The sequence below is a fragment of the Xylaria bambusicola genome, assembly GCF_022495145.1.
Source record: "Xylaria bambusicola strain CBS 139988 unplaced genomic scaffold F5B22scaffold_18, whole genome shotgun sequence".
Classification (NCBI taxonomy): domain Eukaryota; kingdom Fungi; phylum Ascomycota; class Sordariomycetes; order Xylariales; family Xylariaceae; genus Xylaria; species Xylaria bambusicola.
In genome coordinates this window covers 261,141-277,436 of record NW_025953571.1, presented here as the reverse complement: position 1 = coordinate 277,436, position 16,296 = coordinate 261,141, and the positions used below count along the sequence as shown (strand labels likewise).

At 40.7% G+C, this 16,296-nt stretch overlaps 3 protein-coding genes across 3 annotated transcripts; 1 reads left to right on the top strand and 2 right to left on the bottom strand.

The window, feature by feature from the left end:
• The first annotated feature begins 37 nt into the window (after positions 1-37).
• Positions 38-1,425, top strand: F5B22DRAFT_129995 (uncharacterized protein). The gene has a single exon (XM_047968944.1). The coding sequence runs from the start codon at positions 244-246 to the stop codon at positions 1,045-1,047; it is 804 nt and encodes a 267-aa protein (XP_047831245.1). The 5' UTR covers positions 38-243; the 3' UTR covers positions 1,048-1,425.
• Positions 1,426-2,113: 688 nt separating this feature from the next.
• F5B22DRAFT_605030 (uncharacterized protein) lies at positions 2,114-7,693 on the bottom strand. The gene has a single exon (XM_047974822.1). The coding sequence runs from the start codon at positions 7,503-7,505 to the stop codon at positions 2,709-2,711; it is 4,797 nt and encodes a 1,598-aa protein (XP_047831244.1). The 5' UTR covers positions 7,506-7,693; the 3' UTR covers positions 2,114-2,708.
• A 583-nt stretch (positions 7,694-8,276) lies between these two features.
• On the bottom strand, positions 8,277-10,920 carry F5B22DRAFT_605012 (uncharacterized protein). Its single transcript, XM_047974821.1, has 5 exons — positions 10,108-10,920; positions 8,894-9,976; positions 8,737-8,835; positions 8,428-8,593; positions 8,277-8,376 (listed from the first exon to the last, which is right to left on the bottom strand). The coding sequence occupies exons 1-2, from the start codon at positions 10,778-10,780 to the stop codon at positions 8,910-8,912; spliced, it is 1,740 nt and encodes a 579-aa protein (XP_047831243.1). The 5' UTR covers positions 10,781-10,920; the 3' UTR covers positions 8,277-8,376; positions 8,428-8,593; positions 8,737-8,835; positions 8,894-8,909.
• Between the last annotated feature and the right edge of the window lie 5,376 nt (positions 10,921-16,296).

Here is a 16,296-nt window from a genome sequence, read left to right as displayed (position 1 = left end):
CAAGGTGATGGGGAGCAATGTCTTGTTTTCAACGAGTGTAGACTTCAACCTTTCAGACGCGTCGGGAGCTCGTTCTCGCATTATTTACCATTTACCATTTACCTACCTCCTCTATCTTTGAAGTTTCCTCCACACTCGTTGAAAACAAGACATTGCTCCCCATCACCTTGCTTAGACGTCCTCCCGCTATCCTCTTTTCTAGAGCTCTTTCAAACACCCTTTGCTCTGGTTATTTCCTCCACAATGCTTCGTCGACCGCCCACCACGCTGTCGCTCACGGCCGAGGACATAGCCGCATACGAAGACAGAAGGTATGAGCAACTACAAGCCCAGGCTCAAGCCCATGCGCAGCTGCAACCCAGGTCACAACCAGCACATGCCCTTATGAGCCGACACCCACGCACCCGTCTCTCTGCAATGGACACAACGACCTCGTCGCCGAATGACAGCACGGACGAAGCTATGGAGGACGTCGCGGCTCCCGCAGCCGATCTTGACGACGATGACGACGAGGAAGAACAGGAGGACGGAGAAGAAGACGATGACGATGATGACGATCCATTTAGTACACGCGGTGATCTCCGTGCCGCTGGAGGAACAGGGCGACCCATGTCTCCCGGCGCCAGACGTAGCGCCTACCTTAGCCAGATGCGCGCTCGAGGTGGCAGACACGGGCGCTCACAATCACATACGCACACTACTTCTATCCCAACATCAACCTCCACCTACACATCGGCGGCACCTTCGCGCGCTCAGCGCATTATGGGCTCCGCATCGGCGTCTGCGCTGCCTTCTGCGCCCACCTCGGGCCAGAGTTCGCAGGTACCCGCGCACCTACAACAGACGCCCGTACAAAATACGGCACCAGGTGGCACCACGACAACCCGGGCTGGGGCTGGGCGCGCCGGACGACAAGCCAGCGAGCCACCTCCCGCGCCTACACGTGTGACGCGCAGTCGGGACGAGCGGATCGGAATAGCCCCCGGGCCACGACCGGCAGACACGGGGCCAGGAGGTGCTGCAGGACCGACTATGAGACGGCGATAGAGTCGCTGGCACTCAAATGTCGCAGCACACGGCTATGGAGATGAGGCGTATATACAGATGCAAGGCCTTGCGCAGGCAGCGACACCAGCAGCGGCAGCCACTCAGCCACAAGCACAAACAGAAACTAGCTCACTAACAGCAACAACAACAACACCGTCGTCGCCGGAAGATATTCTAATGCACCTTGACGGACACGCCAAGGAGGAAGACATGCTCTGGGACCACGACTACGTCTACACAGCGGACTTGCAAGTCGAGGAAGCACATCCCTGGGACGAAGCCGACATCGAAGCAGGCTCACCCGCGTCCTCGCACCAGCGCCGGCGGATGCGCGCACACACAATGCGTCTGAGAGGGAACGCGGGGATGTACACTCCCGCTCACGTGCGCGGCTCCTCAGACACGACGAGCACCTCGACGCTCGGAAGAACAGAGCCTCGGATCACAGGCTTCACCAGTATCAACGCGCCGCGAGCTCTGTACGGCGAACACGTGGAAGCTAGAAGGGGAGATGGCCATAATTTCATGCGAATTGACTGAATAGAGGGGACTTGACTGTTCTTACGTTTACTCCCTTTCTTTCTTTCTTTCTTTCTCTCGAATGGGCTCTTTATTCATGGCTGGTTTGCGGTTTCCGCGGATCTCTCTATTCTTTGCTTAGGACTGCAAAACTCGATTAAGCAAATTATCATCAGATCTGCACAAGATGAAACAAGCAAATTTTGAGTTCTCGATGGGAGGACAGTCGAGCTAGTATGGAAAAAGACAGTCATAGCTTCTTCATGTCGGTAGGGGAAGAAGATATGAGAGCGCAACCAGCTAGATATGACTTTGGGAGAGACAAGGAAAAAGAGATCTATCCTAAATGGATTTGGTCAGGGGATTTGTGGTTGTGTACTGTTTGTTCTACGAATAGGAAAAGCATGTTGAGCTGAGTAAGGGCTGCATAGGAAAACCTTGATAGAAGTACACCTTGTAAGACCTTCTATGAGTAAATAGTAACTGAGTGAGGTTTTACCATCGCGTAATAAATAATTCCTCAGCCCATTGACGGCTTGCGCTCAACTTACACACTGCACCGTACAGATCACGTCCGCAACATGAATAGTGCACGGCTAGAAACAAAAACAAGGCCAAGTAAAGCAGATTCGCAAATCACTGATTGGCTCGATCAGAAGTATAACAATTATTTTTCTGTGTGCAAGAAGCCTCCTCTCATTCCAGTATCAAAGGAGATCTAATTGTGGTGGTCAATTTCCTGATTTCGTTTCATTTCTTTCCTCTCCCGTCCTTTCCTGGCTAACCTGGCACGGTCCGAACGCTAGAAACAAATAACTTCCTTCCCCCGCTGTCTTGCCTGAATCGGGCTCTTCTGAAAATGGTCTCCAAACCCTCGTGGCTCAGGAGCTAGACAAAGTTCCATTCGCTTGATCTCGTGTATACACAGCAAAATTCACATTATTTTTTTTTTCCCTGACGTAATAACCCCTGAACGCCACTGCTATGCTTAAAAAAGAAAAGGGGGTGAAGGGGACTAGGGGTTGATTGATTTTCTTCGGTGCGGAAATGCAGCGCATTATTTTATGTAGTACGAGAAATAAAAAATCGAGTCCGTGCCTCACATGGTCTCTCCATCTCGTGCTGTAGGGATTTGATGTCTATTATTGAGGTGGCTTGACCTTGATTTTGAATTTGGGTAAGGGCTTGGGAGCAGGAGGTGATGCTGAGGAAGATGCCTTGGAGGGCGTAGATTGTGGGTTTGGCGCCATGGATGGGAGTGGCTTTCGTACCATATCTGGTAGAGGTTTCCTTGGTTTGCCACCGCTACTGTCTAATTTAGAATTCGGCGGGGCGTTCTTCGATGTTGGAGTCGAGGATCTCTGTCGTGATTGCGGTGGGGGGGTCGCCTTGGGAGTTCTATTCGCGATTGCCGGGCTTGCGCGCGGGTTACCAGACAACGTTGAATGATCAGAAGTGGGCGCAGATTTCTTTTCTGGTGCTGGCTTTTTGCCAGCGGCCCGAATGGTGACAGATGCTGGAGATTCTTTGCCCGTGGAGCCTTTGCCTGAATGGAGCCGGTCCCAGGCTGTAAACTTAAGTGTGACTATTTTGTTGGGTGGCTGTAGCTTCTTCATAGCATCAAGAATCTTAGAAGTATTAAGTTTTACAATCTTTGAAGGGCGACCACTTTCGCTCTCTGTGCTAGCACGCTTCAGCTGCTTGGGAGGTTTTATAGTGAGGCTGCCGTTTCCACTGAGCTTCGGGGTGTGTAGCTTCGGTTCCGGTTGTGCCGGCTCAATAGTTGGTCGAATAGGAGGGATAACAGAGATACTGTCTCGACGCTGCTCTCCATTCTTGACAATCTTCTCTTGTGAAGGCAGTTGCTTAAGCATGGCCTTAACTGGGGGCTTGGTGGTAGGTTTCGCAATAGGTTTTGTTGGCAACTTGGTAGAAGGTTTGGTTGCAACAGGAGTCTCGCTAGGCGTAGATTGTTTTGCCACCTTTACGACAGGCGTTGATGGCGCGGCGGGTGCCTTTGGCACTGTAACACTTATGGACTTCTTCGGCTGGGAAGGCACAGCAGCGGCAACAGGAATGGTGGGCAGAGTTGGAGCCGGACTTGAAGCAGACGTTGGCTGAGACTGGGCCGGTGTGGAGACAACAGGCTTGCCGTTGCTGATGCTAGGTGTTCGATTATTGAGGTTCAGGGTGATCGTTCGTTTTGGCTCAGGTCGTACTGGTGGTGGTGGTGGTGCCTGAGTGGCATAGGTGCCCCTTGACTTTGTTCTATATCTCTTGTGGAACTTCACGACATATTTTCTGTCACGAATCCTCTCACCACGCGTAGCAGACCACACCTCTGGATACTTGAACTTCACTGTTAGAGCAGGGTCGTCGTCAACTAACAGCGAGCAGATCTCTAGGATATTGATCCGTTCTGCGACAGTTAAGACGGGGGAGTCCAATGCGCTCCAGATAGCCTCCTGCAGATCCTCGTTATCATCGGTTTGTTCCTTCAAAGCTGCAAGAGCGGCCTGAAGATTTGTCTTTCGTGCTTTAGCCTTTTGTCGGTCTTCATTTTCCTGTTCAACCACTAAATCTAGCCCTTCCTTAACAGGCTGCGGCGTCTGCTTGTTGGCATCAGGGGTCTCCCCGGTTGCGATACTCGCAAGGCCGCGACATAGTACCTGGAACAGCTGATCCCGGACAAATGGCGAAGGATCGGTACTGATGAGTGAAAAGAAGTATCGCAAGAATTCCGAATTGTTCAGGAGACCAAGTTCAACCAATGAATCGCACGCTTTAACCCGGACGGCGTCGTAGGTCCTATCTTGTAGATATTGAACGAATATAAGCGGATCAGAGGGGATGACGTTCGCCTTCATGAGACAACACAAAGCGTCTAGAGCTGCCACAGTAAAGCAATTCTGGAACGATGGAGCATACTCATCTCTTCGACGATATCGCTCAATCTCTTCAAGCGCCAAGTCCCTGAACTCTTCAGGTTCTGTGTCTATTGGCTCGGCCATAATCTCGTCTTCATTTTCTCCGTCCCCAAAAGAGAGTGACATGGCCATCTGGGGCTTTGCTTTCCTTTCATCTGGAACTTGACAGAAAGCTACAGCTCTGATGAGTTTGCAGATGTAAAACTGATCCGAGACAACATTCTCTGAGTTGTTGTTGGCTTGAAGTAGTCCAAGGATGAACCTCCGAGCTTCTTTTGGACATTTCCCGTCTTCTCCACGAATGTTTGCCATAGCTTCGGGAATCGCGCACTGAATCATGTATTGGCGTTTGTCCGAGAAATTGTTTGGCCGAGGGGTAGTTGAATCCGGGTAGCAGAAAAAGCGCTGAAAGGCTTTCTGGAGGTGTTTTAGCCCAATCCAATCCACCGGGTCCTGAACTGCGTGACGCGGTAACTCCTCAGCAGCCATCAGGCGGATGCCATAGAAATATCTTGGGTCGAGGAGTGTTCGAGCAAGTATAGTGGAAACGAGGGGATGAGCTCCTGACTTGGCAAAAGACTGTTTTAGAAAGAGCATTGAATCTTGCTGAGCAGCCACGTCCCTATCCTGTTGCAGCTGAGAAGCGTACATATATGCTGGAAGATTCGTCTTCATTTCACAAATCCATTCGAAGTCTGCATCCATACGGATCCATTCATAGGATTCTTGGTCCATCTTGGCTTCCGTTTCTTCATCCCAATCCCTAAACCCCCACTCTTCAACATCGTCTGGATGTTGCATAATATCGCCCAGATAGTATAGTTCCTTTTGGCCTTCTTCCTTTGCATTATTATTGGCAAGGGCCCTCTCACGCTGGCGGCGGTTTCTCTTCAGTCGCTTGTATTTAGTGTTATAGGGTATCTCGAATCTCACAGACCGGGCGCCGTCTTCTCGAATTTCAACTATATGCTCATAAGGCGTGCCATCAGCTTCATGGATTCTGATAGTCATAGGGCCTGTGAACGCTTGCTGTAGTTCTCCGGCGTAGACGGCATGCGTATCCTCCCGAACATCTCGCCAAAAATCATTCTTGTCGATTGGCCTTTCCTTTGCTGCAGCAATGTCCTGAGTCTGTCGAACCGTCATTTCGACGCACAATTTTTTCTTGTTAAATCGTTGGAAGACATCAAACCTAGGGCAACCAGCTCCGATGACCCATTGGTTCCAGAAGCTTTCCAGCCGTGTGCTACCGACTTTCTCACAAGCTTTGCGGAATGAGTCGGACGGGAGCACATCATCATTGGCTTGCGTGGAAGTATTTGCCTTGCTGACCATTCGTGATATTATTCGGGAGATGCCTGCGGACCCCGACGATTTGGACAGCCGACGATCTAGAATGAACAATACCAAGGGTGCTTTAAGATTCATGAAGTCGACCTCAAAGCTGCCAAGGTACAAGTGTTCCCCCATATCCTGCAGAGATGGCCTTTTCACGTCAATCTCAACAAGGCGGTCTGCCATCGTCTTCATGCGGAACCTGAAAGTGTTGTTACCACACAGGGCTTTCATGAAATAGTCGGTCATGTACCACGCAATGCCCACTACTAGCCATATATCGGCCTTTGTATTGGGGACTATGTTAACCCCAAACCATTGGCTTGCAAGGGAATACACTAGCGTTCTTGTTGTCTCAATCTCGGTGTCGATGATATCTGAGGGATAGAGGAGCCTATTGCTGCACAAGGAGAATGCGCACAGGGGTATTGCATCCTCAATCATATCGTCTATAAAACAGACCTTGTAGTTCTCAAATGGGTAGCGACCGAAATGAAGAACGAAATGGTCTACAGCCGTAACTAAGGCGGCGCACGTATTCCTAACCTCTTCTGCGCGGCCTGGCAAACAATACCCGTGAACTTTTGCTGCGCTAACTCCAAGCTTCGTATCATCTTCTTCGCTTCTGAATTCCGACCACAGGTCGACATGCTCGAAAGGACCAATAGCAAAACCAATGTGTTTTGCGGCTTTGTTATTGTCGACTTCAAACGTCATGGTTTTTTTCGTTTCGTCATTCTTATCGATTACCTCGCCAGTCAAGAACCCAGAGCATACGACAGTCATCTCAAGTTGTTTGTCTTCTTCTGTGAGGCCATAGTCACGTTTCACAGGCTCTTCCTCGCCAAACTTTCTTTTTCGGCTTCCAGCCACAGTGGTAGCGCTCTTGGGGCGCTGCTGGGTAACCAACGACTGGTCAAAGGCGTCGCCAAGGGTTCGTGGGCAGGTGATAGATATCTTCCAAGGATTGCGGCAGCCAGGGTCGTCGATGCATGGGAATATCGAACACGCAGTTCCGGGCTCGACAGAGTGGCGGGTATATACATGAGGGTAGCGCATATCGCCTTCGTCAACGCCAACGAAGTGCAGGCCATTGTGAACATTCTTCAGTTCAAAAGGAATGCTAATTCGATATCCTTGGACGTTGCCATCGGCATGGATAAGCAACTCCTGCTGGTCAGCTTTTGGCGCGTCGCGGTTCTTCTTTTTGACATCGTCGGCGCTGGGTAGCGTGACACGAAGAGCGCCATCTAGAGGTTGGCAGCATGCCAAATCATGAGCCATCACGGGCACCTCCTTCCGGCGGTGATGGAGGAGCGGCTCCATACGACGTTTCCTCACGGGCCATTGCGGCGCCGACCAGCGATAGGCATCTGGGGTGGCTAACTTGTCGCATGGGTCTTGGTAGGAAGCTCGCGCAGGGCAGTTGGAGACGGTGATGTTTTTGACGTCTATCTCACATTGGCGGGCATCGATGCACACCTCAGTGACATCAGGCTCGATGGGAACGACGAGAATGTGCGAGCGGCCACGGACACGCTTTTCTCGGAAATCGATCTCGAGCTCGACATGCTGTTTGAAGACAACGTAGGGACGTGGTGGGGTGTCGTCGATAGGCAGCTCGACGGGCGCAGGCTCGGGTTCTTCAAGCAGCTCTGGCTCCACGACGCCAGGCATTTCGCGCGATAGTATTAGGTCCTCGTGACCATGGGCGGTAGCAAGTGCTGGTAAGTTAGGCAGGGCTCGTTGGTGTTGTTGCGTGTAATAGATATGATTAAAAGGCAGCTGCGTAGCGAAGCGAGTGAAAATATGGGTGAAGATGTTGTGGTGGTGAGGCTGCGGAGGTGGCTTTGAAGATCACAAACCTCAACATGCAGGGAAAGCTTAAGGGTACTACTGGGGTACTACTGGGATGGGACCGCGACTGCTACTCGTCATTACCGGTGTAACCACTAGCCAGTGGTGGACGGATGCACGCTTGCAGTGTACTATAGTACCCAGGTAGGTAGAAAGCTCCCTAGACTAACTCGCCCAGCGCTCAGGTACGTACCTAGAGGTAGGTACCTAAGTGGCTTATTGAATAACTCGACCAGCGACGGCTGTAGCCAGAAACGAAGGTGTAGATGGTACCTAAGGTTGGTAGCCAAGGCCCTAACCAAGCCCGCTATTCTTATATGCCCTTGCTTCCCTTTGCACCCCCCACAGTACCTATGCCTACCGTACTTTGCCAAGTGTGGGGGAGATTTCATGTTATATAATCGAGATTCGAGGTGAATCCACCCTCAGAGACTCTGAGCTTACTTACTTCTGTCTGTATTTAGCAGTAAACACACTCTCGACCAGGTTCTTTAAGATATCTAGATGTTTCTATATACAGTAGTTATATAGTATAAAGCTTGAGAGTGAATCCAACCAGTTCTACGCGCACGTACATACGATATGGTACGTAAGACAACAACTTACCTAGACAGTAAGTACTCCGTAGGTGGTTGCCACGCTTCGAAGGGATATATGGCTGCCTACCAGCCGATCATCAGGAAAATCAGATGTACTTCATGTCTCACCTTACTAAAGTACCGGTAACTAAGTTGTGTAAAAGGCAGCATGGCCAATTTTTCCCCAGAAAAAGCAAAATCCTTAAAACCAATCGCAGGCATGTCTCAGTCCAAGGAATTACTTGATCAGGCAGGGCTGAATAGATCCTTCCCGTCCTACGGTCTGTTGAGGATAGGTAAAGAGGAGCGGATGTGGAAAGGTCTCACTAGGTTAGAATATTCCGTTTCTACTGCCTCACAACCCACCAGATACACGTTGATGTCGCACGGCATGTCTAACTTGAGAAGCTTGAAAGACAAAATAGAAGACAGTGGAATTTGACACCTAATTAACCAGTAAGCAAAATCAGCAGAAGGCAACAAATCCCACTATCTTGGGAGGCTTCAATTATTGTTTGCGTCTTGTACGCACATCGTACTGTCACACCTAGTTGTACATCATGTTACAGTTGGTCAGTACATAGCAATCACGACCCCTTCCTCTAATCTCAAGGCTGATGATAAGCAAAGGCCATAGCATTTAGAGCTATGCGTTTACTGTAGTACCATCCTGCCTGCGCTGGCGTCTATCCCGCCTCTTCTGCCTCTCGTGTGCTTTCAGGGTATCTTCATCCAGGCAGAAATCAGGCAGTACGAAATCATCCTCACTCATATCAGGGATCGGCTGGCCCCAAGCGAGAACAGTCCTGCCCTTCCGCCGCCCTTTATTAAGCGCCGCGTCCCTTTGGTGCTTCTTTTCGAAGAAGGAAGTGAACTCTCGGGGCGTAAGGTCGATTATAGCAGGTGGGGGCTCGCCACGATTCCTTCGAGGAGAAGATGACGCTGCATACCTAGCACGTTCCATGGCTTCGTTTTGAAGCTGGCGCGCGGCAGCATCGACATCGCTGTACTCGGGAAGCTCACCTTCAGGAGCAAGATCACCTTCGCTAGCATCTTCGACGTCTACCATGTCAACGTCGTCCATACTGCCGGATTCCCCGCTGCTGTCACCTTCACTTTCACTTTCACTTTCACTACTTTGCTGTTGGTCCTCATCTTCCTCGTCGGCTGTCTCCTCTGCTAGTGCGCGTTCCCGTTCGAGCTTTCGTCTCTTTTCCTCTTGACTCCATAAGCGGAATTTATCGAGTATAGCCTGACACCCTTTAATGAAATGATCACGAGCAGGCTCGAAAGTTTTTTTGCGGCTTTCAGTTACTCCATTGACACCCATGGTTCTCAGCCAATCGTGGCCCTGGAGTTCGCCAAGCAGTCGAATGATCTGATCCTTCTCATGCTGGGCACGGCCTCTTTCTGTGTTTCTGATAGACTTTTCTAATCTCTCAGCCCTCCTATGCGCCGGTGCATAATGTGAATCCGGCAAAGGGTCTTCTAATACATTGGCGCTGTCTTCTGCTTTCAAGAAGTCCAAGTTGATGATTGGGGAATTTTGCAAATCAGTAAACAGACGATCGTTGTACACTCGCACCATGGAAAAATGAGGCCGTTGGTCGAAGGGATCTAGAGTTTGATTAGGGGCGGCGGTAGTCGCCGTAGAATCCAATGGCTCGTCTTCCCTATCATAGACAATGATAGGTGTATCAGTATTGAGCAAGTCTATATCAAAAGGGCAAGGTAATTAGCATGGAGACATTACAAAATAGCCAAATGATTTGTGATGTACAGATCAATGCGCCACTAGAGGGTAGATAGAAGCAATGCTATATCAACACAGTGTTCCAACGTACGTTGTTCCTTGGGATCATTCCCAATCACCTCGTCATATTCGGGGAAATAAGCCGAGAGTTCACTCTTGAAGCGGGTCGCCTCCTGAGAGCGCAGCTTGCGACCGGACGGGCCAGTGGCAGAGCTAGTGTCGGCAGCACTCGGTTGCAAACGGCCCAATTCGTGCCGGATGCCATTGATAACCTTCTCTTGGTGTCTCGTGAGGCCATGGTCCTTGTTTGTCGGCGCCGTCGTCGTTATTGTGGAAGGGGGAGGAGCCGTGGTGGGAGCAGGCGTAGGTGTGGGCGTAGGAGCGGAAGTGGGTGAAGGCACAGGTGGGAGGAGGGGATTGGTGGCGATCGGAGAGGGTCTGTCGGGTTTCTGGGACGACGCGATTTGCACGGGCTGGGTGGTGGAACGCTGACGGTTCACTAGGATGGGCTTAGAAGGGCCGAGTGCTTGAGCCAGCGGTCTCGCGAAAATCTCCACGGCAATACGTGTCCTCTTGGCTTTGAGAGGGTCGCTCAGGTTGTCAATGGGATCAAGTGGGCGCTTCATACGAGCAGCAGTCGGCCACGGGGGCAGGCGTTGGTGCGGTTGTTGTTGTTCTTCCTGCTGCTGTGCCAGGTGAGCGTGTTTCGGGTTCAGATGTAGGCGCTGGAAGGCTTCGGATGGTCGCGAGAAAGTGATGGCCATCGGACGTAGCTCTCGATGTGGTCGTTTTCTGATGCGAGACAGGATGCTTATTTGCTATTCATAATTTTTTTCGCCGTGCTGCATTAATGATTGAATTCGCAGTCTCTTCACCTCCTTTCGAGACCAATTGACCTGTAAATTGGGGATGCTAGCTAGACTCCCCACCTAGCGAGCCGGACTCTCCCAATAGGTAGCGGTACTGGGCTCCTACCGCTAACAAATCTAGCTATGCAACCTACCTAACTCTTTGTGACTCACAGTAGGTGGGTGCCTATAACCTTGCCATTACAGGTGCTATGGACTTTCCAAGGGTGTAAGATCTTAGGTACTTAAGGGAGGTACCGGTAGGTAAGTACTCCTTCCTCCTCCCTCACTGCCTGAGTATTCCAATTCTTAAAGGCTTATTACACCTGGGTGATACCTTAGGCACACTTGGTGAAACAACAGGAGAATAGATATCTGTGGCCTCTTATCACATAAAAACAATCGCAATTCCCTCCAATCTGGGCGTTTTGGTAGGTACGCTGAAAGCACTATCTCACGGCATACCAACCAACTGCGCACAGCGTTCATAGCTCGGTAGGTATTGCCTATACCTCCTCAGTGGTAACGCCTACAGCACTAGGCGCATCGTGTTAGTTGTCAATTTGGTGTCCTATGCGGACAGGTTAGGTGGTAGGTACCTTGTTTAGGGGTTAGTAGTAGACGATAGTAGGTAGCAAACTCCAAGGTTTGGTTAAATTGGCTTCATGCGGCTCAGGGGTTACATCCGTGAGACAACTTGATTATTGTAGGGGACAGCAAGGGTACAGAAATGGCAAGGTATGAAGATAGCAGTTGTTATATTAGACTATCTTTCCTCCGTACTGTATGAGTGGGGAGGGGTATAACTATTTATAGTATAGTTCATCATTCCTCACATTGGTCGTAACTACTTAAACTACTCCGGGGTATACGATAAAAGCGTCCCCACTCTTTTTAATATAAGCTATTATATAGGTCTAATTTTTTCTTTAATTTTTATAAGCCTAGCAAATAATATCCTTTTCCTCCTTAATAATTTAATAAATTAACTTTTAAATAATATGCTTATATTATTAGTTAAAAGTTTGGATTACCTTTTATTGCTTAATAAATAGCTATAGTTTTATAAGGTTCCTAATTTTTTAATTATAAGCTTTTATTTAATTTTAAATAGCTATTATAGTTTTATTTATTAAAGTATCCAATTTCTTAAAATAAATAGTAATATTAAAGGAGGTAATAAAGTATATTAGTTAAATAATAATATTATTAAATAAAGTAATAAATAGCAATGGTTAAATAATGGTATTATTAAGGGGAGCAATAGGTAAAGGTAGTTAAATAATAGATATATTATTAAATAAAGCAATAGGTAAAGCTTTAATAAAGCTAATTAAAGGGTCCAATATATAATATTTATACTTTAGGTATAAATTAAACATTTTTAATTATTTCTTAATATATTCCTTATAATATATATATTTATATAATAATTTAATAAAATTACCTATTTAAAAAAGATTCTTTTAATAATTAAAATAGAGTATATCTTTTATACTTTTAAACTTCTTAATATTAAAGGTTATATAAGGTAAAGCATTAATATTAAATTAAATAATTCCTTTAATATTTAAGGAAAACTTTTTTTTTTATATAATTATAGTTATTTTAAACTTTTTTTACTTTTAATTTACTTTAACTTCTTTATTTTTTTACTTTTTTTATTATTTAAAGCTATAAAACTTTAAGCTATACATTTTTTAATTTAATTATATATTTTAAGCTATAGGTAATAATATAATTCTTTAAGTATTAAATAGTATTAATAGTATAAGGATTAAATAAATATTTAATAATCCTTAATATATAAAGGTATTAAAGTATAATCTTCCTTTACTTTAATTATATATAATTATAATAATATATTATTAATTAAAATAAATGGTATAAAAGGTAAAGGTATTAAATATTATTAATATACTTTAATTAATATAGATGATTTTTAAGGTTTATTTATTAAAAGTTAGAGATTTACTTTATAGGGTAATATTATATAAATAAAAAGGTATAATATATTAAGCTAAAGGATTAGGTTAAGCTTTATATTTAAATAATTGTTTACTTTTTTATTAAAAAAAGGGTGGAGTAATAATAAGGTACTAAATAATATTAAGTAAAAAGGAGGATGTAATATTAATAACGATAGGTTATATAATATTAGGCTAAAATAAAGGTATAATATTAATAATAAAGTATTATATAATATTAAGCTAAAAAGAAAATATAGTATTAATAATAAGGTATTATATAATATTAAGTTAAAATAAGTATATATATTTAATAATATATTGCTATTTATTTTAAAGGGTTATTTATTATATATTAACTTCTTTAATTAATTAATTTAGTTATTCCTAATTAGCTTTAATACTTTATTATTTATAAAAGGCATTAATATTATAAATAAATTTAATATTTCTAAGGGCTTATATAGTTTTTATAATAGATTATATATATAATTACTTATTTAAACTTTAAAACTTAAAGTATATATTAATATTAAGGAAAATTGCTATTTATATTCCCTATATATTATAAAGCAAAATATAACCTATAATTAGTTAATTTTCCTATATAAGATTAAAAAGGTTTAATATTAGCTTTTTAAATAGATTATTATTATAGATATAGAACTAATTATCCATTATAATATTTATATAAGCTATAATAACTATTATAATATAGCTATAAAAAGCATTCCTATTTTTTTTAATATTATAAAATACCTTAAAAACATAGGTAATAAACCTATAAAGCATAGGTATTTCTTTTATAGGAACCCATACGTTAAAATAAATATATACTTTTAAGTAGATATAATAATAAACCTATAGGTAATAAAAGTATATTAACCTTTTAAAGGTAATAAATAAGTATAAGGATTTTATATAAAGCTTATTTAAATAAGCTTTAAAGTAAGCTTATATATATAGGTTAAACTTTATAAAAATAAAAGCTAATATTATATTATATAAGTACTATTTATTATTAGCTTTATTATATTATAAATATATGTTAATATTAATATTAAATAATAATTAATTAAAAAGAAAGAAGAAGAGCTATTTATTTTAAGTATAGGTAAATAAAGCATTAAACTTGGTTTACGTTTACTTTTATAAAATATTTTAATTTAAAGGATTTTACTTAAAGTAATAAAGTTTTTTCTTAATATAAGTTATAATATTAAAGCAATAATATATTATATAAAGAACTATATAATAAAGCTTATTTAATATATTTAATATAATATATAAATATAAATTCTTACCTATAAAGTTACTATTAATAGGGGTAATATAATAACATATAGCCTTTATTAAACCATTTAAAAGGGTATAGATTTATAATAATTAATAGCTAATAGTATTAAATCTTATAATTATTATATTACTTTAAATGTTAAGTTTTATAATTAAATATTATATATAAAGATATAATTAAAAATTAATAATATATAGCATAATAGGAAAGGGGGGGAATCTTTTCGATTAAAGAATAGGGGTTTTTCTTAATAAAGGTAATAGTATAGTTAATGATTAAAAGGCGGGTAAAGCGTTAGAAGAATAAGTAAAGGTAATTAATAAAATATAAAGGTATAAAGGTATTAATAATTAAAATTAAAGCTTTTAATAAATAGTATTAAAGCTAATTTAAATAAATTAATAATATTTAAATTTAAATATATAAATGGAAAAAGAAGAGGAAATTAAGTATAAATTAAATAGGAAAATATAAATAGCCTTTAATATAAGTAATTATTTATACCTTTAATAAACCGGTAAAATTAAGCAATAAATATAAAATATATACCAATTTATAATAGGAATAGGATAATATATTATAATTATATATAAAAGGAAGGTATAGAGTTATTTTAACCTAAGTAGCCCTTAATATACCTTTACTTTTTTTAAATAGTTTAATACTGTTAAAGATAGCTATTTCTTTTATAATAAATATATATAGGAATTTCCTTTTTTTAAGGTATAAATATATTTATTAACCTTTTATGAACTTTTAAAGTTCCTTTCCTTTTTAGGTTCCTTTATTAATAATATATATTATTATAGCCTTTTTTCCATTTCTTCTTTATATATTATATTTTTCTTTTATATTAAAGTATTCCTATAATTCTTTATATTTTATATTTCTTATATTAAAGTACTCCTATAATCCTTTATATCCTATATCTTTTATATTAAAATATTCCTATAGTTTTTTATATTTTATATATTAATGCATTATTTTTTTAATTTCGAAGTTTTTAATATAAAAAAAGGGTAAAGTCCTTTATAATCCTTAAATAGCTTATTTTAAATATAAATAGCTTTAATAAGTCCAGGTAATATTAATAAACTATTTTAAATTTATTTAAGTTTTTTAATATAAAGGAGTAATGCTTAATTTATAATTTAGCTATAAAGGGGCCCCTTTATTTAAAGTTAAGTTTTACCTATTTCCCCTTTTATAATAATATTATATAATCCTTAAGCTATATTAATATTCCTTTATAATTATAAATAGCTTACCTTTATACTTTTATAGTTTTATAATAAAAATAAATAATTTTTAAATAATATTAAATTTAAAATATATAATTAAATATAAGTTTAATATAAGTATCTTTATTTAAGGTAATATCTTTTTATATAATTAAGCTTATAAATACTTTAAAATTAAACGAAAGGTAGGTAGCTTTAAGTTCTCCCCTTAAAAGGTATTTATATAATATTTTAAAGGGTAAAAAATTTAAATTATTAATGTAATAAGAATTAACGCTTCTTATTACTAACATTACTTATTAATCTTAATCCTTAAAAGAGCTATTATAAAAGGTATATATTTTATTAAATATTAATTATATAATTTAATTAAATATTTTTATTAATTTTATATTCTAATAGGACTTTAATAAAGTATTTAAAGTTTAAACTTTCCTTTCCCTTATCTTTTTATAAAAGTCCTTATTATAAAATATATTATTAAGGTTAAAATAAATAATTAATAAGGTTATACTGTTTTTATTTTCCTATTTTAATATTATAAAAAGGGTAATATATAACTTATAATTAATTATAAGGTAAGCTTATTTATATTAATTAAAGGTATTAATAATATAAAAGATATATTAATATTTTTTATAGGATATAGTAAAGGGATTAATAAAGTTCATTATTAATATTTAAAAAGGTTTAAAGATTATAACTAAAAGATTAAAGGATTTTAGCTTTATTAGTTTAAATTTTATACATTATAAATAATTACTATAATAGTTTATAATATTTTAAGCTATAATAAATTAATATATTATTTGATTTAATCTTTTTTATATAATGCTTAAAAAGAAATAATCCCTTTAGTTATAAGCTATATAAAATACTACTAATACCTTTTCCTTTATTAAGCATTTCCTTTATATCCCCTAATAA